A 26341-nucleotide genomic window follows, 5' to 3' on the forward strand; every position below is an offset into this window, starting at 1 on the left:
TGCCCAACTTTAAGAGCGTGAAGTTTTTTCTGAGTTGGTTTTTCCCTTCCTGTTTAAGATACAAATTGTACAAATTTGGGCTAGATACAAATTTATATAACTAAACCATACAGCATAACTACAAGCAGTGTTTGGGACAAAGACAGCTTTTATTATGATTACGTTACTAATTCAACTAACTTTTCACAAAATACAACTATTTAAAATATATAAGCATAGAAAGAAAATTAATATTCAAGCATGCCATAAACAGAGAGGCTGTCTGATGCAGAAAACTAAAACAGACAAGACAGACCACCACAATGAACTACTAGGAGAAATGGGAATGAACGAAAATGGCTTCCAGGTGTGCAAATGAAGTGTGTCCTGCCTTTAAAAGTATACCAATCTAGGGGTGCAAATGAAGTGTATCCTGCCTTAAAAAGTAGAGCAATAGGCCCTTTGCAGCTAGAGGTCACGTGCTTGGATACTGCATAGCAACACAAAACTGGAGAGCAAGCGCTCCATTAAACAAACGGTAAAGCGTTCATGTTAGGTCCATATCATGTCCAAATAACTAATACAAATTAATACTAAAGTATTATTACTTTCATGTATGTTGTACAATATGTCCTATGTAACCATGTTCTATCAGTTACCCTTGTTGTCCCTCATTAACCCACATCAACCCTAATTTACCCAAGTTCTACTACGTTCACCCCCATATACCCTTGATTAACCATGTTCTGCCGCGCTAACCCTCACCTACCCTAGTTAACCCATGTTCTACCACGCTTACCCCCATCTACCATAGGTAACCCATGTTCTACCGCGTTTACCCCCTTCTACCCTAGGTAACCCATTTTCTACCGCGTTTACCCCTATCTACCCTTTTTTAGCCATGTTTTTACCACGTTCACCCTCATCTACCCCAGGTAACCCATGTTTTACCCCGTTTACCCTCATCTACCCTTGTTTAGCCATGTTCTACCACGTTCACTGTCATCTACCCTAGGTAACCCATGTTCTACCACGTTTACCCCTATCTACCCTTGTTTAGCCATATTCTACTACGTTCACCCTCATCTACCCTAGGTAACCCATATTTTACCCCGTTTACCCCCATCTACCCTTGTTTAGTCATGTTCTACCACGTTCACCCCCATCTACCCTACGTAACCCCTGTTCTACACCGTTTACCCCCATCTACTCTTGTTTAGCCATGTTCTACCACGTTCACCCTCATCTATCCTAGGTTACCCATGTTCTACCACGTTGACCCCCATCTACCCTTGAATAGCCATGTTCTACCACGTTCACCCTCATCTACCCTAGGTAACCCATGTTCTACCCCGTTTACCCCCATCTACCCTTGCTTAGCCATGTTCTACCACGTTCACCCCCATCTACCCTAGGTAACCCATGTTCTATCCCGTTTACCCCCATCTACCCTAGTCTAGCTATGTTCTACCACGTTCACCCTCATCTACTCCAGGTAACCCATATTCTACCACGTTTACCCCCATCTACCCTTGTTTAGCCATGTTTTACCACGTTCACCCTCATCTACCCTAGGTAACCCATGTTCCACCCCGTTTACCCCCATCTACCTTTGTTTAGCCGTGTTCTACCACGTTTACTCTCATCTACCCCATGTACCCTCGTTTAGCCTGGTAACCCATTTTACCAGGCTAAACGAGTTAACCCATGTTACCAGGCTAACCTATGTTACCAGGCTAAAAGTTTACCCCTCGTTTAACATGGTAACCCATGTTCTACCACGTTTACCCCCGTGTACCCTTGTTTAGCCATGTTCTATCACGTTCACCCTCATCTACCCTAGGTAACCCATGTTCTACCGCGTTTACCTTCTCGCTCGAAGGTTTTTAGCCGAGTAGTATTCACCTGCCAAGAAACGAGCGCAAGATTGAAAATTCCGGTTACATTTTACAAGAATAGAGAAGTTTTTTGATTCGCTTTCAATTCAACAACTGTGGTTTATACTAAATGCAGTTACTCACTTCAGTTTCATGTTATTTCAGCACGGTAGCACTTATATATGGATATAAACCTTGCTGCTCACCAGTAATTAGTAGGGAGCAACGTGCGCGCTTTGTTATGATTTGTAATTAAAGTATATCATGAATTCTCGCTTTCAATTGCTTTTTACAAGCAGAAACACTGAAGTATGTCTTATCTACCAATGTAAACTTCAAACTGGGAAATTTCAGAAATTTTTATTAATATATACATGTACTTTCTGGTAGGGTATTATCTAGATGGATGAGAATTCCATTCGAAACACTAGACCCTCTGTACAGGTCTAAATCGTAAAGAGACAGGTATCAACTGAGTATCTGGAGTCCAAAAATGTCTTACATTCTTGTGAATTAAAAATACATACACACGTTTAAAAAACGTTGCAATTTGAAAATATATAGATTTATTACACGACTCCGGCAGTCAGAGGGCCATTAACTAAAATCAAGCAATCAAAATGCTCTATTACCGGTCAATATTCTCTCAGTATTGGACCGTGCACTGTCCCGAATGGTCCCGGATGATACCGCACTTGTGTCCCTTTGAACTTCTGTCGTATAATAAATCTCTTATTAACCAAGTTTTCTCGGGACCGTACTGGAAGAATATCGGCCCTCGATCTTCTTTGTACGGACCTCGCTGCGCTCGGTCCGTACTGTCAAGACCTCGGGCCGATATTCTCCCAGTACGGCCCTCACGCTTGGTTAACAAGGGTAGATGGGGGTAAACGGGGTAAAACATGGGTTACCTAGGGAAGATAAGGGTGAACGTGGTAGAACATGGCTAAACAAGGGTAGATGGGGGTAAACAGGGTAGAACATGGGTTACCTAGGGTAGATGAGGGTGAACTTGCTAGAATATGGCTAAAAAAGAGTAGATGGGGTAAACGTTGTAGAACATGGGTTACCTAGGGTAGATGAAGGTGAACGTGGTAGAACATGGCTAAACAAGGGTAGATGAGGGTAAACGGGGTAAAACATGGGTTACCTAGGGTAGATGAGGGTTAACGTGGTAGAACATGGGTTACCTAGGGTACATGAGGATGAACGTGGTACAACATGGCTAAACAAGGGTAGATGGGGGTAAACGGGGTAAAACATGGGTTACCTAGGGTAGATGAAGGTGAACGTGGTAGAATATGACTAAACAAGGGTAGATAGGGGTAAACGTGGTAGAATATGGGTTACCTAACGTAGATGAGGATGAACGTGATAGAACATGGCTAAACAAGAGTAGATGGGGGTAAACGGGGTAAAACATGGGTTACCTAAGGTAGATGAGGGTGAACATGGTAAAACATGGCTAAACAACCTTAACCCTCATCTACCTTAGGTAACCCATGTTTTACCCCGTTTACCCCCATCTACCCTTGTTTAGCCATGTTCTAGCACGTTCACCCCCATCTCCCCCATGTAACCCATGTTCTACCACTTTTAACCCCATCTACCCTTGTTTAGCCGTGTTCTACCACGTTTACCCTCAGCTATCCTAGGTAACCCATGTTCTACCCCATTTACCCCCATCTACCGTTGTTTAGCCATATTCTACCACGTTCACCCTCATCTACCCTAGGTAACCCATATTCTACCACGTTTACCCCCATCTTTCCTTGTTTAGCCATGTTGTAGCACGTTCACCCTCATCTACCCTTGGTAACCCATGTTCTAACCCGTTTTCCCCTATCTACCATTGTAGAAAATGGCTAGCTCAATGGATAGAGCGCTGGACTGTTGTGCGGGAGGTCGAGGGTTCGAGCCCCGGCCGGACCAACACTCAGGGTCTTAAAATAATTGAGAAGAATTTGCTACCTTTCTATAACATCAAGAAATGGTTAGATATTCTAGTCTTCTCGGATAGGGACGAATAAATGGAGGTCCCGTCTCCTGCAGGGTTGGGGTAGGAGACGTTAATTTCCCACACACGAGATTACTGTGTGATGGATGTCCTCCCCTGGGGGGGGATGGGTGGGATATAGGGCGCACTTAATTTGGAGCCTCGCTCTGTTGTGCGACCCTCGCCACACTCTGGTGAAAGTGATTAAATCAACGTGGTAGAACATGGGTTACCTAGGGTAGATGAGGGTAAACGTGGTAGAATATGGCTAAACAAGGGTAGATGGGGGTAAACGGGGTAAAACATGGGTTACCTAGGTTAGATGAGGGTGAACGTGATAGAATATGGCTAAACAAGGGTAGATGGGGGTAAACGGGGTAGAACATGGGTTACCTAGGGTACATGAGGGTGAACGTGGTAGAACATGGCTATACAAGGGTAGATGGGGGTAAACGGGGTGAACATAGGTTACCTAGGTTAGATGAGGGTGAACGTGGTAGAAAATGGCTAACCAAAGGTAGATTGGGGTAAACGTGGTAGAACACGGGTTATCTAGGGTAGATGAGGGTAAACGTGATACAACATGGCTAAGGAATGTTAGATGGGAGTAAACTTGGTGGAATATGGGTTAACAAGGGTGGATGAGAGTAACGTGGTAAAACATGGCTAAACAAGGGTAGATAGGGGTAAACGGGGTAGAACATGGGTTACCTAGGGTAGATGAGGGTAAACGTGGTAGAACATGGCTAAACAAGGGTAGGTGGGGGTAAACGTGGTAGAACATGGGTTACCTAGGGTAGATGACGTTGAAAGTGGTAGAACATGGCTAAACAAGGGTAGATGGGGGTACACGGGGTAAAACACGGGGTACCTAGGGTATAAGAGGGCGAACGTGGTAGAACATGGCTAAACAAGGGTAGATGGGGGTAAACGGGGTAGAACATGGGTTACCTAGGGTAGATGACGTTGAAAGTGGTAGAACATGGCTAAACAAGTGTAGATGGGGGTACACGGGGTAAAACACGGGTTACCTAGGGTATAAGAGGGCGAACGTGGTAGAACATGGCTAAACAAGGGTAGATGGGGGTAAACGTGGTAGAATATGGGTTACCTTGGGTAGATGAGGGTGAACGTGGTAGAACATGGCTAAGCAAGGTTAGATGGGATAAATGGGGTAGAACATGGGTTACCTAGGGTAGATGATGGTGAACGTGGTAAAACATGGCTAGACAAGGGTAGATGGGGGTAAACGTGGTAGTACATGGGTTACCTAGGGGAGATGGGGTGAACGTGGTAGAACATGGGTAAATGGGGTAGAACATGGGTTACCTAGGGTAGATGAGGGTGAAAGTGGTAAAACATGGCTAAACAAGGGTAGATGGGGGTAAACGTGGTAGAACATGGGTTACCTAGGGTAGATGAGGGTGTACGTGGTAGAATATGACTAAACAAGGGTAGATGGGGGTAAACGGGGTAGAACATGGGTTACCTAGAGTAGATGAGGGTGAACGTGGTAGAACATGGCTATACAAGGGTAGATGGGGGTAAACGGGGTGGAACATGGGTTACCTAGGGTAGATGAGGGTGAACGTGGTAGAAAATGGCTAAACAAGGGTAGATTGGGGTAAACGTGGTAGAACACGGGTTACCTAGGGTAGATGAGGGTAAACGTTGTACAACATGGCTAAGGAATGGTAGACGGGGGTAAACGTGGTGAAATATGGGTTACTTAGGGTATATGAGAGTGAACGTTGGGTAAACGTGGTAAAATATGGGTTACCTAGGGAAGATGGGGGTGAACGTGGTAGAACATTGTTAAACAAGGGTAGATAGGGGTAAACTGCGTAGAACATGAGTGAATGAGGGTAGATGAGGGTAAACGTTGTAGAACATGGCTAACCAAGGGTAGATGGTGGTAAGTGTGGTAGAACATGGCTAAACAAGGGTAGATGGGGGTAAACGTGGTAGAATATGGGTTACCTGGGGGAGATGGGGGTGAACGTGGTAGAACATGGCTAAACAATGGTAGATGGGGGTAAACGGGGTAAAACATGGGTTACCTAAGGTAGATAAGGGTTAAGGTTGTAGAACATGGCTAAACAAGAGTATATGGGGGTAAACGTGGCAGAACATGGGTTACCTAGTGTAGATGAGGGTGAATGTGGTAGAATATGGTTAAACAAGGGTAGATGGGGGTAAACGGGGTAAAACATGGGTCACCTAGGTTAGATGAGGGTCAACGTGGTAGAACATGGCTAAATAAGGGTAGATGAGGGTAAACGTGGCATAATATGGGTTACCTAGGGTAGATGAGGATGAACGTAATAGAACATGGCTAAACAAGGGTAGATGAGGGTAAATGGGGTAGAAGATGGGTTACCTAGGGTAGATGAGGGTGAACGTGATAGAACATGGCTAAACAAGGGTAGATGGGGGTAAATGGGGTAGAACATGGGTTACCTAGGGTAGATGAGGGTGAAAGTGGTAAAACATGGCTAAACAAGGGTAGATGGGGGTAAAGGTGGTAGAACATGGGTTACCTAGGGTAGATGAGGGTGTACGTGGTAGAATGTGACTAAACAAGGGTAGATGGGGGTTAACGGGGTAGAACATGGGTTACCTAAAGTAGATGAGGGTGAACGTTGTAGAACATGGCTATACAAGGGTTGATGGGGGTAAACGGGGTAGAACATGGGTTACCTAGTGTAGATGAGGGTGAACGTGGTAGAACATGGCTAAACAAGGGTAGATTGGGGTAAACGTGGTAGAACACGGGTTACCTAGGGTAGATGTGGGTAAACGTGGTACAACATGGCTAAGGAATGGTAGATGGGGGTAAACGTGGTGGAATATGGGTTACTTAGGGTATATGAGGGTGAACGTTGGGTAAACGTGGTAAAATATAGGTTACCTAAGGAAGATGGGGGTGAACATGGTAGAACATTGTTAAACAAGGGTAGATAGGGGTAAACTGCGTAAAACATGAGTAAATGAGGGTAGATGAGGGTAAACGTTGTAGAACATGGCTAACCAAGGGTAGATGGTGGTAAGTGTGGTAGAACATGGCTAAACAAGGGTAGATGGGGGTAAACGTGGTAGACCATGGGTTACCTAGGGTAGATGGAAGTAAACGTGGTAGAACATGGGTTACCTAGGGTAGATGAGGGTGAACGTGGTAGAACATGGCTAAACAAGGGTAGATGGGGGTAAACGGGGTAGAACAGGTTACCTAGGGTAGATGAGAGTGAACGTGGTAGAACATTGCTAAACAAGGGTAGATGGGGTAAACGTGGTAGAACATGGGTTACCTGGGGTAGATGAGGGTGAACGTGGTAGAACAGGGGTTACCTAGGGTAGATGAGGGTGAACCTTAGTATGTGTGAAGATTTGGTGTTAGAAGACTAGGGGGAGGACCCATTGAGAGAGATTTGTCTAGGTGCCAGGTTGACAACGGTCTCTCAGCTGCACAAGAAGTTCCTTCCACGCATGAGATTTCCGAACGGCCGTCAATTTGAAATTCTCGCTTGATTGGTTGCTCGACAAACCGACTTTAGTGGGATTTTTTTCGGTCAACTTTAAGGGCAACTATTTGGCTTTCGTGCTGCCGAGTTTTAATTCGAGGGAAAGTATTTAAGTGGTGTTTTCGAGCGGTTTTGGGAAGCATTTGTCAACAGAAGTTTCTGACCTTCCCGTACTTTATGCAGGGTAATTTAGGGCGTCAAGCTAAAACACATCAAAACGGCCTCAAATCGCGAGAACAACACAGACTACTCTCTACGAAGGTAAGACTTTATTTCTTTGATCATTTCACACAATTTTACATCTACGGACTCAAAAGCAAGCCCAACTAAACCACTATACAAACTCTTTAATAGTATTCACTGTGAAGAGCCTATGACAGAGCTTGGGCTACCTGTGGTACCATTGTGTTCCCTTGTGTAACGGGGATTCTAGATATCATCCTGAATTAAAGTTCCACCGCTTACCTGGCCGGGCAAAGGATGATCAAATGCCCATGGCTGGGTTGTGGTCTAGACAGAAAAGTTTATGATCTTGCTCCAGTAAATAATGGTCAGAATTCATTTGGCCTAGTATATTTTTTGAAGTACGTACCTTGCGAAGCCGCTATGTTTCTTAGCCGTCGCGCGGGTTGTTAGCAACAGTTTTTTCACGATTTCGAGAAAAATATTGTGCTTTCCATCCAAAAATCGAGTCCAAACGAGAGATTTAGTAAATATCTTACAGTTTTTGTAGATATTGCAAAAGGATTGAGCATAATGAACAGAAAATTGTCCAGGCCAGATATGCTTGACCTCTTACGAGAGTTTGTTTACTGGAGCGCTTGCTCTCCAGTTTTGTTTTGCTATGCGGTATCCAAGCACGTGACCTCTAGCTGCAAAGGGCCTATTGAGCAACTGAACTCAAATCCTTAAGCAATCTCTTAAGTACCTAGCTTGAATGTCCTTTTGATAGCACAATGAAAACCAACTAGCAGCTCACACAATAGTCTCCTGATGTTGAATTTCTTGCACTAAGTGAGCAAGCATCAGCACAAGTATGATGCATGACAGCCTCTGTATCAATTCCCATGTTTGTAATTAAGAAGCACAATACCCAGTATCAGGTGATAATTCCTATTTGTTCCAAGCAACTACAACTAAACAATCCCATTTATTTTCTAAAATAAGGAAGCACACAAACATAAAGCTGAATACAAGAGCTAGGAATCAGCACTGCTTGCTTCCTTTGCAAAGAACTTGGCATGTCTATTCAACACAAAAATTAATTTGATATTTAAATATCAAATTTGTAAATGCATGACACCTGGGCGGCACAGTTCTCATGCAATCGAATCTGTCTTCAGCAGTTAAGTGTGGCTCATGTAAGAACAAAGTATGTCAACTGACTCAGGGTTGCATGGCCCACTCCATGTGCAGTAAATTATACTGGAAAAAACTCAGCCTCTCAGCTACAACACATTCTACAATTACAAAACATAGCAAAAAACAAAATTAATGAGTTCATTATCAAAACAAAAACAAAAAACAAAATTTTGTTCCATAAATCATTTTAACTAACATCACCTTAAAAGTTACTTTCCTATAATATCATTCTTGATAATATAAATATCTACCATCTTTCTTCTAATTACTAACATCATTATCAGTTGGCAATTGTCACAATTTGTTTTTTTTCAGTGAACTGTTTCTCAGTTTGAGCCAAAATATTGTGGTCATTTGCTCTGACGAAGAATTCTAGAAAATCCTTACAGGGGCCAATTTACAATTTCATTTTAGTTGATAGAACCAAAGTACAATATATCGTTTTTAACCACTTTTAAGGTGGCTGAACACAGTTATTGATACCTTTGTTTCATTCACCATTTTCTCTAAACCCTTGATCTCTCAGTTGCCAAAACTAGCAGCAAGCAAGTTAACAACACAAACTTTGTTTTTTTGATAGTTAAGCTGACGTATGTGCCATTGCCATGGCGACACCAATAGATATAAACAGGCAATTAAAATCGGTTTTGTTTCTTTGTAGAAAATCTAGTCATTAGATTTTCTTTATAATTTGCATGCAATGAGCTTGTAATGATACTCACAAGTTAACACCATTTTGCTAACAATTTGACAGAGTGATCTTTAATTATCCCTTGTTGAAGGTTCACTCGATTTTCTATAATTTCCTTTGTTTAAAATCAATTTTTTTTTCAATACTCCAGTTACTTATTTACTAAAGTGTTTTTGTGCCAGATTTCATGAAATTCTATTGAGTGATTCTCAAGAAATAAGCATGTTTCTGAGAAAGCAATTTTCCACGACGAAAAAGCTGAGAATTGCTGGGTTCTTTGCACCATTAACTTTCTAATAACAGATTAAAGCCCTCAATACACTGCATCAACTATAGGGAAAAATAGCACAGATAGTGCAGGTATGTGTTGAGTAAATAAAATGACTGCTCTATTGACTGCATGTTTGTTTTTTGCAATCCTTGTGTGCATACCATCAGCAAAAGCACGCGCAAAAGCTGTGTTCAGCCACCTTAAGTGTCCAAAAATTTATCCTTAATTGTTCACCCTTTTATCACTTGAGCGCAAGTTACTACCGTAACCCTTTAAATCTGCTGTTCCTTGGACTGATACTTCCTCTTATGAAAGTCAGCAGAATTTGCTTAATAACTAATTGACTTCTCCTACAAGCAGTACATAATATCAAGTAAAGGGACCTTCCTGACATTTAGTGACAGATGTGTTCATCAAATCATCAGATTATACTAAGCTCCACAAAAAATAAACATCATGTACCACTGTTGCATGTGACATATTATATTCAGAGCCAGGGAACTCTGATTAGAGTCTGTTCTGCAGCAAGCTTCAGCTTTGAAGCTATTTCACCCACATGAGTATCATTCACCAACAGGGCGGAGGTTGACTATCTAATTATGTACTGTGCTATTATGCTATACTCTAAGCTGTTGGATACACAAAACACATAGCACAGCTTTATAGCAGTTCTCATGGCAAAATGCTGCTACATTTGTGCACCAGTAAAAGTAAACTGAAACCTACCGTGGCCCACAAGTGCACACTGAATTGAAAAACTCTATGCCAAATTCCAAATGCCCACACCAAATTCAAATTGCTCACACAGAATTCTAAATCTCCATGCCGATCAGGGAATTTATAGGTCAGCGGCTGTTGCCTTAAAAGTACCCAAAGGTCGTTGCCTTAGAAGTACCTTGCAATGGCTGTTACCTTAGAAGTACCCATCGGTCCAGTCTCCCAGATCTTAGGAATTCGGTGTGAACAATTTGAATTCCGCGTGGAGATTTAGAATTCGGTTTGACGATTTAGAATTCGGTGTGGAGATTTAGATTTCGGTGTGGAGATTTAGAATTCGGTGTGGAGATTTAGAATTCAGTGTGGGCATTTGGAATTTGGCGTAGAGTTTTTCAATTCGGTGTGCACTTGTAGGCCACTGTAAAAACCTCTTTCCCCCCCACCCTCCTTCGCCCTCCACCCCATTCTACCCCACTCTGGGATATAGGTGGGGATTGGTTCTGAAAAGCAAACAAAACCTGACAAGTGCCACCATGTTGGGAAGTTTTGCAGAAAATATGGGTTAAATAAATAATTGGCTGACTTCACGAAGCAGTTGAATTCACAATTAATGCCAATTTGCTGCAGATTTTAATATGATAAGTTTGTGAGCAGCTACACTTTATTCCATATTTAGTGGAAATTAAAATACATTACAGCACTATTCTACCGAGAAATCCTGCCATCGAAGAATCCCCAAATATCTGTAAGGTAGAGAAGCCTCAATCTTACATATTCATTTGAATCCGATTGCAACCAATGCCTCACATTTTCCCAGACTAGTGACAAAATACATCATTCCCCACCATCTTGGGACACAGAGGGCTGCCAATAATGCACAAAATCCTTACCAAGGCCCCACATATCCCAGGGTAAGGAATGGGGGGAGGGTCAGGTTTACTTTGACTGATGCATAAATCTACATTTGACAGCCTTACAGCTGTTTGAGTAATCACTATGTAGCACAGCTCCTCAAAAGGCTCCATTACATGTCTGCAACATCTTCAGTCAGGTACTGGAGGTGGGCATGGAGTGGACCTTGGTCCTGTTGTCCCTGAGCAAGCTCCTGATGGAATGTAAGGCTGTGAAGAGGTTGCACCTCCTGTAGCACCCATACTACAGTTAACAAGAAAAAGAATCAATTCAGTGGATAGATAAAACAATAAAAACACTAATGTGGCCTTGAATTACTGTAAAATATTGTAGAAGTCCAGTGAGCTTTCGCCGCTCACGGCATCATCAGGGACAGATAAGATAAAATATTCCATGAGGACCAAATAAAAGGGAGAAAAGTGTCACTATACTAATGAGCTAGTGTCACTGTGAGGGGATCCAGTGTGATATGGGAGGTGTCAGAACAATAGGTCTGCGAGTTTAATGCATTCTTCTCAGGGAGTTAAGTGTAGGTTTGTTTTTCCTTATGTAAAACGCTTCAAATAGGCAGAGGTTTACTAGGTCGTTTTCCAATGTAATGATTTTGACTTCAATGCTTTTGTAATCCTTGTTTTGGCATATACCGATAAGTTTGTTTACGGATGAATTTACGTTTCTGAGATGTTCTTTCACACAGTCATGGAGGAAGCCAGTGGTGCTCCCGATTTAGTGTTGGTTACAGTTTTTGCATGTAATTTGGTAAACAGCGTTTCTCAGTAAACACAGGTTGGTATGTGCGAGGGGGCAATTGTCTCTTGTGCATGTACACTCTGTGATTTTGTGAGAGAAGGCTTTTCTGAGGGTGTATGACTTGTGTGTGATGTGCACAGGTATTCCCTCTTTGCCGAAGATGTTAGTGATCTTGTGGTCTTGTGCATCTTGCGAGACATTACTATTTTTCTGCTGCATGACATTTGTTGGGTCATACATACAAAAACAAAATTAAACAAAACATTTCTGACGAACCCTAAAATCCACAATCTGAACTTTATCACAACAAAAATCCAAAATCCGAACCCAAAAATAGATGAATATCGTAGACTACTGCAATTGCAGGATCCACAAATCTTTTAAAATGTCCCAATGTCTCCAAAATCCACACAAAAATACTGTCAGAATCTGCTGATCCATTTGTCTACTCACCCCCCTCCTCAAAAGAAATTAAAATTAACTTGACTACTATGATAACTTTTACCTCTTGGCTTTAAGCTGAATGATAAGGGTAACAGCCTTCTCCTTGGAAAATTTTTTCTCATAATCATCAACTTGGAATTGTTTGAAAACGCTTTCTTCATCTCCACAAAGCATAGCAATACCATTCTGTATGAACAAAATGTAAATAATGTTCAAAGAAATCTTGACATATCAAATATCTATCATTTGTTAAAAAATGCATACATGAGAAAAATCAAAACAACAAATTGTCCCAGTCCCAGAAGACAAATGAAACTTACAGTCCCAGGTAAGGAGAGCATACCTATTCATAGTTCATATTAGAAGAGGGTATGTGATTGGTGGCATTGATAGGTATGTTTGCTTAAAACAATTTATACAAAGCTGGCTGTAAGATGGATGACAATTGAGAATAGCACGTCTGAGAGTTGGGCAGGTTTTGTTTATGTTTATTTGTACTCTAAAAAGGGATAGTAAAAATGTCTTAAACATTCAAGACCAATTAGGCCTCTTAAACTAAGCATCATTGGATATACTTGTTTATTTGTTACCTTTCCTTGTAAAGTGAAACATTTGAATATGGTCCACTGAATTAATCTAGCTAATGTTACACACCTCCCTATCATCTCCAAGACAGTCGTAAGCTGCTTCACTTGTCATACTGCCTCCAGCACGGGTCCCTGAATAATAATTTATAAATGCACTAAGGTTCATTTGCACTTGAGTAACTAGATGTGATTGAAGGTGATGGGCGGGAGGCGCTAAATCTGCTATTACAAATGCTAAAGGGCAGTCCAAGATGTGTGGGGAGGAAAAATTAAGGGGACTTGAGGAGACAAACTCTTTCCACTAAATTTCCCTTCAGTTTAGTGGCACTACTGTACATGCATGGTAACACTTCTAACCAGAATACAAATGGCAACACTACTTGCATTACATTACACTCCCTTTCTCCACTTTTTGACTAAAATAGATTAGGGAATATTTGGTTCTGGGATGTAGCAAAAGTTAATCTATAACATACATGTATGTGCCTGCAAAGTTTAGGAACACCTTTATTCTTGATTGAAAGCCAAATAAAATGTACATCTCTTCTTTTATCAGTGTCTAACATTTCCTATTTATTATTATTAAAAACTGGATCATTGGATAATGCAATTCAAGACTTTTTATTGGCTTAGCCATTATGGTATATCAGCCAATATACCATAATCTACAAATATGGTAAGCGTATGCGTCAGCTTAAAATCAAAAGGGAGGTAAAAAATCCAGTTTCTTCTTACAAAATAATAATTTCTTGGGGGCGTTTTAAATAAAACAATTATTCCACTCGCGCCTGTCGGATATGAGATGATTATAGCCAACTCGGCGCTACGCGCCTCGTTGGCTATCTATCATCTCATATCCAACATGTGCTCGTGGAATAATTGTTAATTTTAACATAACCAAAGTAAAGCGTGCCCTCTGATTGGTCAATTTAGCGCCCCCCATTTGCCCATGGGTGTACGCTGCTGACGTGAGCAAATGCAAGACTATTTTTCTGCGCGGGCTTGTTTTTTCTGGTCGCGTAAGATTTGTTAAATAAAAGGGAACTCTTTAGCTACAATGTATCAATGTTATGTTATAAAACAAATGGTAAACACCACAGCGTTCACTATTGAGTTATGGATACACTTGGGAGGTTTGCTTAGCACTCAAGAAGCTAGAGTCGCTCTCGGCTATCGCCTCGAGTGAGTCTTACGCTTCTTTTGTGCTTAGCAACCTCCCGCGTGCATCCATAACTCAATAGTGTATGCTGTGGTGTTTACCATTTGTTAAAAACTACACAGGAGACAGACTTGGAATAAGCCCCAAGGCTATGTGTTGTAATATGGCAGAGTTGTACATTGAAAAATTTCATGACATATTGGCTTTGTAAGAAGGAAAGGTGCTGCACAGATCAAACCCTTCTGACAGGAGTTTATATTATGGTTCAATTATATCACTTTGGCTCAAACCCTTTTTTCTTTGATTCAATCTAAAACATTACAGGAACTACATGACACTGTATGATTACAATGCATTGGAACAATGCAAAGAATATGAATTATACCTGCTGAATCTGGAAATCCTCTCATCCCACTAAGACAAGCTACAGTTGGCTTGACCAAACCATCAAATCCCCGAAGATTCATTCCAAATCCTCGTGTGGAGCCCCTAATCAATTATTATAAGTAAACACCAGTATTTCATCGTAGAGGTGAAGTCCTCATCTCAATTATTTCAAATTCTCAATAATTGACATGTAAAATTTTAAATACATTGGCAATTTTCAATCAAAGATACTGATTTCACACTAATTTTAAGTGTCAGCCTTATCCTAATCACACATGTAAAAGCAATGAATTACATTTTTATCATTTTTTCCTTACAGCATGTTGGTGCATTGATCATGATCTATCACACCCACCAACTGACATCTGATCAACTAACAATCATTGTTCCAAAACACCTTTTAGTTCTTAAAATCCCATGGACCATGTGGCATACACCCATTTCAACACAGTACCATTATTTCCTGTCACTTCATCTGAATATTGTTTCTTTCCAATTTTAGCTGGGATGACATGCCAGCTAGCAGAAGTTACGGACCCACCCAGCTAAACTCTGTTTCCATGTTTCCCACACACTCATCCACAAACAATGTTGGCTAGTCAGCCTAAATTTAGATACATTTGTATTCTTTTTCTCTTTAATTAGAATTTACCAAAAAAAAACCAAAAAACTTCAGTTTGTACATTTAAGGACAATTTGGTTCTTTCTTCAAATAGAAATAAAAAACAAATAGAAGCTAGACTTACCCACTGAAAGAACTCATGCTGAATCCACGGTGAGTGCCACGGGTTGTTTCTGAAACATTTATCTTGGATTTGTTTCTCAAACCCAAGTCAACCAGTTTCCTGTTGCCCACCCCACTTATATCTTTGTTGTTCTCATCAAGTTTTAGGGTAACACTGCTGTCACAGATGCCCCTTTCTTCCAGCCTATCCTTAAGCTCCTGAACTGTAGCAAACCAGTTGATTTCAATCTTCTTATAACTTCCATCAGGTCTTCCAATATCAATATTAATGATCCTGTCCTTTAAAACCTTCACCTCGGGTATCTCCTTTGATGTCAAAAGCATACGGGTGAGTGTTTTACATTCAATGTCCACATCTTGTCCCTTGAACCTCAAAAGTTGCTCATGCGGAGGAATTTTGATATTATCAGCAATGAAACATTTAACATCATCCAAAGAAACATTTAGTGGATCTACTTTCATGATAATTGGGTCCCTCCCACTTGATTCAATCTTCAGTTGCTCTTCAGTATTGACGACTTGAATCACCTCATCTTTGCTCAAAGCATATGAGCTTAAAAAAAGAAAGGACAAAACTTACATTCAAGGTTAAGAAAAGAAGTTTTAAACAAGACCATTTCCAAAAAACAGGGTCATATTATAGCTTCAAATTTTCTGGGAGCCAACAATTTGTTCCAAATCTAATTTCTCCCTCTCCCATCCAGTCCAAGATGAACAATAATATCCTTGCCTCCCACAAAAGAGTATTTTTCCCACAGTTAAGAATATATGTGTGCTAACTGTGCTTGTAGCAAATTCATCTAAGATTGGAACCTCAGTAAAACTAAACAACATCATCAGTCAATTGAATACACTTGTGTACTACATTTATATAACTTTCACCTGATGGTTTTTCCTTCTTCTAACATTTTGCCACCTTTCAACAGGCAGGAGATCCTGGAGTTCCACTTTCTGCTGATTTCCTGTTTCAAGTCATCAACAGTTGTTGTACTGGAAAAAGCTACTGACACTGGAATGAGGCCTTCATTTTTACTTTGATTTCGTACATGCTGTGCAAATATTTTTAACACGTAAACTTCAGGTTTGAACTCCAGCTCAATGGAACCATTAAGTGCTGGAGTTTTACCATAGATGTCTACATTAGGATTGGCTTTGTTCTCATCTGCATGACTAAAGAACTTCAACCTTCCATTGGCCCAGGAGGAACCTTCAATCACCAGAGGGTTACGGGATACTGACTGCTTTGCTTCTAATGCCCAAACACCAAGGTACAGTCCACCAAAAGTTATGTCCACCTCAGCAGCTACAGGTTTCAGTAGAAAACCAAACAAGAAGGAATAGTGCTTTTATTAGAATTTCTTAACAAGAAAAAAGTTGAAAGGGAGAGTCGACACTTACTAGGTATGTCCCCAAAGGAATGATGGGGGCTTTATAAATTGAAAAAAAAAAAAGTAAAATGAGACAAGGATTTCATTCTTCTATTTCTACACATTGGATGTATTTGTTGTATAGAGACATTACTTAATTAAGAAAAACTTTACACATCTCAATGCATTAGGCTAAAATTCAGTTTTCACTGAAGTTTCCACCCACCATGATCATTTTCATTTCCAACAACAATACAGAACTGTGTTCGACTCTCCATCAACACCAAGCCTTTGTCATCTGTGCTTTCAATGAGCTGGCCTCCAGTTACCCCTACAGAGTAGCCTGCCTTGTGATAGCAATCAACCTCCATTGGTAAGTCTGTAGAAGATACAGTTTGGCTGTTGGGCACATAACTCTGTGATTGTTGTCCTGGATTAGTAAATTGTTTGGTCTTACTCACATTTCCTTGACAAGCTAATAACTGTTGAAGTAATGCCATTTGTTGCTGAAGACTCAATTGTTGGGGATGTTGTTGGGCAGAAAAGTTGACCCCCATTGCTGCAGCAATTTCCATCAGTTCTGCACCAGAATGACTACTGGAGCCAGGGGAAGCATGATCGCTGTACATAGAACCTCCATACACTGAAGGTGGAGGAGTTGAGAAAACATCAGGTGGTTGGTGGCACTTGGGCAACCCCATGCTAGCAGGTTCTGATTCAGGTGGTTCTTCATCATCTGATAGCAAAGGCCTTTTATCATGAGAATGGCAAGTGAACATGGGTGTCCCAAAGCCTGAAGGTGGAGTAGAGAAACCATCTGTAGGAGGGTACTCCTTAGGCAGCTCCATGCTGATGTGTGTTCCATGGGCTGAACCAGGCAGGGGTACCTTTGGTTCTTTTTGTGATGTCACATCACTGTCATCACTAAAGTTGAAATTGGACCCACTTCCTTCTTCATGAACAGTTCCAATAGGAGATGAGGGATTAGAATACCCACTTTCCGTAGGTTCTTTAGTGTTTTTGTTCTCAGGAGGAACCAATTCATAGTCTTCTGATGGCCCGCTTGCAAAAAGCAATGAGCCATGAAGATTGGTTTCTGTAACTAGAAAAATTATTTGAATCATTAGCATTGTAATCAATCTCCTCACCCCAGTTTTTTTTCAAATTGAGTCGGTCTTAATTTTGTAAACAGGAGACTTTTTATTTAACAATTATTCCACGAGCGCACGTTGGATATGAGATGATAGATAGCCAACGAGGCGTGTAGCGCCGAGTTGACTATAATCATCTCATATCCAACAAGCGCGAGTGGAATAATTGTTTTATTAAAAATGCCCCCAAGAAATTATTATTCTGTAAGAAAAAACCAGATTTTTTAGCTCCCTTTTGATTTTAAGCTGACGCGTACGCTTACCATATTTGTAGATTATGGTATATTGGCTCATATACCATAATGGCTACGCCAATAAAAAGTCTTGAATTGCATTATCCAATGATCCAGTTTTTAATAATATAAATTATTTCATGCTATTTGTTGTGACTCTCTTCTAACTTTTGGCTGAAGGATTTTCCATTATCTGCATGGTTATATACGAAGTCACAGTCATCTGCACTTGCTTTCTGTCTCTCTCTCTCTGTTTGATTCATAAAAGCATCACCATGTATTTTTTGTCCCCCCTGTATCCTACAGGATATAGCACTTTTAAGTGCCATATCCTATATGCTATTAATCAAAATTTACATTAAAATTAGGGGCATGGAAACATTTCTTCACCCTCACCTTTGCAGAGGATGAGGTTGTTTAATTATTCTTGAATCAATGAGGCAAGAAGTCACTGACTTAAAAACACAACATTTTACTGACTTGATTTTGAAATGTTGGAATCTGTTGTCATTTTCAGTTCTGTTCCCGTCTCTGAAGGGGAAGAGAGCAACTGTGTGCTCAAAGTAATTGACAAAATTTTCAGCAGAAAAAAGTCTGATCGAAAGTTGAGAACTGAATTACAGTATGAGTTATTTAACCCTCAGTGATTGTAGGGGGGGGGGGGGAGTATATAATTATTGTTAACCACTGTACCTGTGTCATCCACTTCCATAGCCTTTTCTTTGTCAGTTTCAGATGGTCCTGCAGTTTTTGCTTTTTTCTCTTTTGGACGTGCTCCAAGATCATCTACTACACTTTTCTTTTCAGCTGAAATCAAAATTACAAACGAGAGAATTTTATTTTTAGTAGTGAAGCCATGTACTTATCAACATAGCAAACACATCATTACTTACAGATTTACATGGAAGTATCACAGTTTTTTTTCCCCATATATCTGGCATGACAGTGGTTGTTTACATTAAGTTAATATGTTCTCCTTAGAAATTTTGTGCAAGAAATTGGAGCAGGGCTGGCCTAAAAATTGATCCCCTTACATATGGACTAAGTTTGACCACTGTGTTTATAAATAGCAATGGTATACATGTATGTATAACCGGTCAAAAAAATAGACAACCAGTTGTGAGTAATCTGCTTTGCTATCCTTGAATACTGAAAAGCAAAAAATCAACAGAGTGGAAAGAGTTCAAAGACACAAGTTTGTCCATAAAATACAAAGAACCTCCACTAATGGCCACCTCTCCTCAATGACCATTTTTTCTAGTCCTGGCAGGCTGTCCATACAATACACCACTACCTCCCCATTACAGCCACCTCTCCACAACGGCCACTTTCTTCTTTGCTCAAGGTGGCGGTTGTGGAGAGGTTCAACTGAAGTTAATCCAGAGTTTAAGATGAGACAATGTTATTACACACACACTTACATTTCTCTCCATCAGCATTGGATTCTGCAGCAGATTCCTCTCCATTTTCAGTACCATCAGTAACAACATCACTATCCAGATTATTTGAAGACATGCTGGGCAGTTTTTCATCAGGTAAACCAGTGTTGGAAGCCTTGCCACTACAAAATTCCTCTGGATCATTACAGTATAGGATCTCATCCTCACAAGGCTCCTTTGGAGATTTTTTTAATGTGCTTTTTTTATCTACACCAGTAACTCCTGGTTCTGTTAAATGAGATTCCATGAGTTTGTCTCTAGCTGCTTCATCACTCGTTGTCTGTTCATTGTTGTGTAAGTTAATGGACCCATCATGTGAGAAATCCATGTCCTCCTCCTTTTTCAGTGAATGATCAGCTTGTGTTTTCTTTGTCTTTCCTTTCTTTTGCTCTGATAGTTTGTCATGATGGTTGCTGTTAGGTAATACAGCAGAGACTTCCTCAATTGTTATTGCATCTTCACTTGATGAGTTCATTTGCAACAACTTATTTTGCACTGCAAAGTAACAATTCTAAATTATTCAAAAGAATAATTAATCAACTAGCACAAGTATCAGAAAGAGTGTTTTTCTTCCTCCTGCTCTTCTTTCCTTCCCTCCGCCACTAACCCTTAACACCCCGAAATCAGTATGCATATTCTACATTATGTTCTCAATACCTTTTCTAGAGTGCTGACAAGGAGAATTTGTTTCACAATCACATGCTTCTTTAGTTGGTAATTGTTTCCCTATTCTTGTGATCTTAATGTTTAATTCAGGGTGATATTATAAAGAGAGGTTAGCTGCTCGTCACTCTAGGAGTCAAAGGGTTCAGCTACTTTGAAGGATTTTCTTTTCCCTCCCAACCTTACTCTACTTCATGCCTTGGATACTCAATTGCACTTACAATCAGGACTCTTTTTTCCATTGTGTCTTTCATCTATAATGCCATCTGGACTCACTGTGTCAAAATCTGAAAAAAAATTATTGTTATTTAAACCCACAGACAGTTAGTCCCAGGTGGATGGCATTAGTAAAGCAGCCAGTACATTGAAAAGCTTTTAGGATCTCCGAGTGAGACAGTTCAGAGTCACAGTTTATCAGAGACAAGATAAGCACAACTTATATTTACTGGTAAGTTGTTTAACCAGTCACACTAACACATTAGAAACATAATAAATTGTTCAGACCAATCTTGAAGAAAGAAATCTGGGTATAAATACTAAGCACTACTGTCCACAACAGATTTATTGAAGCTTTCTTCTCAGTCTTTCTGTGACATGTGCCTGATTAATAGGTTTTAGTGCCAAAATTTGATAACCAGTACCCAGGTCCCTATCTTCACATCATCATTGGTATATCAGTGACCTTAGCATCCCGATAATTTTATTTTTTTATCTAAGTGTTCAGTACAGTACTAGACTATAAACAATATGACTTGGGTTACCTAACAAAGTCTACTGCCAACCCAACCCCCCAAAAATTTTCCAGTAATCCTTAAATCTAACTTACTCCTGTTACAAACTGAGTGCATAGACAATAAACTAGATATTGTAATATAATAATATCACAACTGGATTATATAATATCATGAAAAATTTTGGAACAGTTTTGGCAGAGGAGTGCAGTTGATAACTTTGGATCAATATTCAAGTTATATCAATTGATGCATTAATTGACCTATCAAAAAATTAGAGTGAAACCTGATTTAACCCTTTCACTACCTCCCACATTATCAATATCAATTCTATATATGTGCCTTGTCTATCCTGCATTTCTTTAAAATTATGTTGAGAGATGTTGTTGTTAAATCAAAACCCATCCCCTATCTGATTTATTTTGTTCTTCTCATCGCCTTTTGGCTGAAAATGCACTGAAGGAGGGAGGCTTTTGTCCTCAACCCTTCCCTCACTGCTTTTTTGTTTTTTTGCTCTAGGCTTTCCTCCCTCTATAACAAACTAATCACCTGGCTAGAATTTAAGCACTCTCTTGTAAGAAAAATATACCGATTGCATGCAGGCTGTAGAGAGAGACCCATTCATATCTGCTTGATACATGGGCAAGACTTCCGTATGACTTCAAACTTCGTTATCCACACAGTTATAACTGACGTAAGAAAACGTACAGCTGGCAAAACGATAGTTTACCCCAGGAACCTGGGGTAATACGAAGATCTTTCCATTACATATTTCACAGAATTACAAATACAGAATATAAAACAGCTACTATACGGCAGGGTACAGACCCAATTCCTAAACAAAGGTAAAATGCGTCATCGTGCAAAGCATTTTTGATACACGAAGCCTATTTATAAATTATCGTGACGTGTATATAAATGTTTCAGAAAATTCTTGATACAAACCGTACGTTCCCAAGTTTGTTCCACCACTTGGACTTGAAAACGTAGCAAAGTACTGTTCTTTTTGTACTATTTTGTCCACAAGATCTTGTCGCCCTATTGTATCGAGCCCTTTTTTCAACACAGTTAAATTGGTCGGGCTGAGTAGACACCTTCTTTTCAATTCATCAAAAAACGGACAAACTTTCATTCCATCGCACTGAGCGGATGACACATATGGTTTTAAAATATACTTTAAATGTTCGAGGTCTTGCGATGTCAATTCCTTTCCAATTTGAAACAAAAAACTTCGAAACTCGAAATTTAGTTCTCGTTCCGAATCCTCTTCCATGGAGAATGTTTCGATCACTTCCGCTTTTGCCAAAGTTGCAGGATGTCTCGCAGACTATCACCTGGTAGGTAAAATTGGCTACAGAGCCCTCTTATGGAAGGATAACAGCGATTAAATGAAGTTTCAGTTTCGAGCAATTGTCAGAAAAGTCCACACAAGTCCATTAAGGTGAAGATTTCGATTCTACCTCGACACAATGTGAAAGATTTCGCTGGGGTATTCCCCAACCTCGATTTCGTTCATAACTGACGTCACTCGAAATCACGTGGTAAGTACCAGGTACATCTTTGGCGGGAATTTGTTCGAGGAGGAATTGAAGACTGCTTTGTGAAGTGATTACAGAAGAAATTAGCCTTAAATCGCGAAATCTACGGGCATGGAAGAGTGGGAAATTCCCAATGAAGTCGATGATTTTGAATCTCGCTACGCCGATGAACTGGACTTGCTCGAAGAATTTGATAAAGAAGGTAAGATTCTTCTGCAGACGACAGGGGTTCCTTTGGAAGTTGAAAATACGCTTACGTCGGCATACATCTCCGAGTACAGCATTATATCAGGCTAAACCGACGAAGTTCACTTCATTTGGCTCCATTGTATCCAGAGATCTTGATCTCAATCACTCTGCAGAGTTAACTGAAATGTGGATCGAACATTTAGCCAGTGGAATCTGTGGAGGAATCCATGGAATCTTTTTTGATCGGGCAATTCCCGAAGAAAATTTTGATCTTGTAACTTCCAAGCAGTAAGCAAATCGTAATTGGTTATATCAGCTAAGTTGAAATTGATAATTGGCCACCGTAACGAATAAAGGATGAGGACGAGGAGGATGTAGAAGCTTTTTTATTCGTTACGGTGGCCAATTTACAATTTCAACTTAGATACGATGAATATATGAAGTTCATATATTTTAAACTGCGGTTATATATACGTATAATGCACGATCCTCGCAGTAGAGAGCGCTATTTATGCAAATAGCGAAAATCGGACCTGAAAAAAATCAGGCCTGTACGGGATTCGAACCACTGACCTCCGATACTAGTGCAGCGCTCTACCAATTGAGCTAACAAGCCAACTGGGAGTAGGCCGTTAAGTTGATTCGTAATAAACCCGTGATGATAAATCAGATACGATGAATATATGAAGTTCGTGATGAAGACGATCAGGTACGATGAATATATGTACGTGGTAAGTACTAGGTACATCTTTGGCGGGAATTCGTTGGAGGAGGAATTGAAGACTGCTTTGTGAAGTGATTACATAAGAAATTAGCCTAAATCGGGAAATCTACGAGCATGGAAGAGTGGGAAATTCCCAGTGAAGTTGATGATTTTGAATCTCGCTACGCCGATGAACTGGACTTGCTCAAAGAATTTGATAAAGAAGGTAAGATTCATATATTCATTGTATCTGATTTATCATCATGGGTTTATTACAAATCAACTTAATGGCCTGCTCCCAGTTGGCTTGTGAGCTCAATTGGTAGAGCGCTGCACTAGTATCGCAGAGGTCAGTGGTTCGAATCCCGTACAGGCCTGATTTTCGCTATTGCATAAATAGCACTCTCTACTGCGAGGATCGTGCATCATATGTAATTTCAACTTAGTTGATATGACCAATTACCTTGTTACCCCCACTGACGCAGCACCACAGTTTCTTTAGAAACTTTCAGCCAGTAAGCAAATCGGATACACCATGGGGCTTGTAAGGCTTTTCTATGCTGGAAGTGACAAAGTGACACGGCCGGCTCGATTGCTTTTAGAATTCGGAGTAAATGCACCCAAATCATAACAGAACAAAGTAATTAACATGCCCCAGTTTCCCTAGTGTAGGAGTACTCAATTTTTTTTTTGTCCCATAATAAAGAAAAGTATTTGGGCGACATACAGAAATGTACAGTAAGATGTCTTGGATGTTAAGATTAGTCTTTGATGACCTATTTATTACTGTTGTTCATGTGTTTTTGTGACACAGCTGTTGCTCCATCTTCAAAGAAAGGCTTAAATTTTCATGATGTCAAGGAAGCAGTTAGCAATGGAGTAGAGTTGGATAGTGTGTCTATCATTAAACTCAATGAACAACCTAACTCAAAAAAGCGAAACTGTGATGAAATGTTCTTGCCTCTCTTAGAGGATGATGTAGAAGATGAACCATATCCTCTTGATGAAGGTTTGTACATTACATGTAGTTATTATACCAGTTAATACTCTGTAGTAGCAACAGCAGTCCTCTATACAATTGTTGGAAAAAATTTATCCCTACATTTGTTTCCCCTCTTTTTCCCCCACCCCCCTCTCCTGGTCCTAGGTTCTCCTATCCTGCTATTTGTTTCCCCTCTTTTTCCCCCACCCCCCTCTCCTGGTCCTAGGTTGTCCTATCCTGCTATTTGTTTCCCCTCTTTTTCGCCCACCCCCTCTCCTGGTCCTAGGTTGTCCTATCCTGCTATTTGTTTCCCCTCTTTTTCCCTCACCCCCCTCTCCTGGTCCTAGGTTCTCCTATCCTGGTATTTGTTTCCCCTCTTTTTCCCTCACCCCCCTCTCCTGGTCCGAGGTTGTCCTATCCTGCTATTTGTTTCCCCTCTTTTTCCCCCACCCCCTCTCCTGGTCCTAGGTTGTCCTATCCTGCTATTTGTTTCCCGTCTTTTTCCCTCATCCCCCCTCTCCTGGTCCTAGGTTGTCCTATCCTGCTATTTGTTTCCCCTCTTTTTCCCCCACCCCCCTCTCCTGATCCTAGGTTGTCCTATCCTGTTATTTGTTTTCCCTCACCCCCCTCTCCTGGTCCTATGTTTTCCTATCCTGCTATTTGTTTCCCCTCTTTTTCCCCCACCCCCCTCTCCTGGTCCTAGGTTGTCCTATCCTGCTATTTTTTTGTGACTTGAGGACTCTGACTAGGGATCTGTCTCTACCCATGAGCATGAATGGGTACCAGCCAGCCATAAGTGGCTCAATCTGCACTATCTTGTCATTATATGACTTGGTCACAAAGTAAGGACCTTGTGAGGCATGCTCCTTTATGGCCCTACTTACTCCTAAAAACCCAGAAAAAATCAGAGATCCCATAACACCACCCTAATCTGCCACCATTTTGGTCATCATTGTTTGTATTCTACATACAACAAGCATGGTTTGAATAAGTATCTTGTGATGTTTCTACACAATCCTTTTTGTTATTTCAATAGCCTAATGTTTTTGAAGTTATATCCAGACAGTATTTACCTAGTAACTGTGTAGTAAAGGATTGATAAGAGTACACAATCTTATTAGAGATCCACTGTAAGATTAGACACCAAAGGGTTAGGCACATTTTATTTTTAGCCTGTTTCATAGCATTGTTTTTGTTTTGGTACCTCCCATAAGCTATACTCAAACCCCTTGTAGGATTTTGCAATCCCAGGGCTTATATCAACTGAAACATTGAGCAGAGGAGTGGTGACACAAACTTATCTTATTTACAGTGTAGTTGTCTTGCTTATACAGCTTACCCAGGAATTCGTTTAACTTATCTTTTTAGCTCCCTGTGAAAAGAAGGCTCGCCTCAGTCAGAGCAAAAATGGTGGTAGTCGTGATGCAGATTATCATCTTCTAAGTCCCAGTATGCAAAGTCCCCTCAGACAGCTACAACCAAGTTCAAACCAGTCTCAAACTGTGACCAGCATTGACAGAAGGTTAGCTGAAATCCCTTCAACAAAGCCAGAGAGAAGGAAGGTGTTCCGTAGACCCCCTATGAGCTGTGAATCAGTTCCCATAACAAGAACAGATGGGCAAAGGCTTTACTTGTCAATTAGGCATGATAGAGAGGAGAAATCTGATGGGTTAGAATCCAAGGTATGCAGTCTAACATCTAATTTCTACTCAACAATAATTCTTTGAAATTGAGGTGAATAGTGGCTAAATATTTACCAAGCCGCGAAGTGGCGAGGTAAATATTCCCGAAAGCCACTATTCAATGAGATTGAAAAGAATAATTGTCATAGTATATACACACAAAGTGATTTCGACAAAATTAAAAGGAAGCCATTTCAAGGCAATTTCTGCTTCTGAAACTTTAGCAAAACGTGAGTTTATGCCCACTATTTTGTTTTTCACATTG

General features: G+C 40.5%; 2 protein-coding genes across 9 annotated transcripts in view; one reads left to right on the forward strand and one right to left on the reverse strand.

Annotated features, from left to right (window-relative positions):
* Positions 1–8504: 8504 nt before the first annotated feature.
* Positions 8505–22449, reverse strand: LOC111339545 (uncharacterized). The gene is made up of 11 exons (XM_022946222.2): positions 21928–22449; positions 20473–20538; positions 19571–20083; positions 18843–18956; positions 16992–17867; positions 16281–16701; positions 15400–15951; positions 14652–14755; positions 13175–13239; positions 12582–12706; positions 8505–11569 (listed from the first exon to the last, which is right to left on the reverse strand). Exons 1-11 carry the CDS (start codon positions 22253–22255, stop codon positions 11458–11460), a joined length of 3276 nt encoding a protein of 1091 aa, XP_022801957.2. The 5' UTR covers positions 22256–22449; the 3' UTR covers positions 8505–11457.
* An 83-nt stretch (positions 22450–22532) lies between these two features.
* Positions 22533–26341, forward strand: part of LOC111339552 (chromosome transmission fidelity protein 18 homolog) — a 28082-nt gene continuing 24273 nt past the window's right edge. For 2 of the 8 annotated variants that reach the window (XM_088735262.1, XM_088735259.1), the window contains exons 1-3: positions 22539–22722; positions 24227–24421; positions 25763–26076. In XM_088735262.1, the coding sequence (XP_088591388.1) occupies positions 22632–22722; positions 24227–24421; positions 25763–26076 (600 nt within the window). In that variant the 5' untranslated portion in view covers positions 22539–22631. Of the gene's footprint in view, positions 22723–23469; positions 23639–24226; positions 24422–25762; positions 26077–26341 lie in introns of those variants that run through there. The other 6 variants (XR_015992244.1, XM_088735257.1, XM_088735260.1 and 3 more) reach the window with 6 other exon arrangements.

This window comes from Stylophora pistillata, chromosome 10 (assembly GCF_964205215.1).
Source record: "Stylophora pistillata chromosome 10, jaStyPist1.2, whole genome shotgun sequence".
Lineage (NCBI taxonomy): Eukaryota > Metazoa > Cnidaria > Anthozoa > Scleractinia > Pocilloporidae > Stylophora > Stylophora pistillata.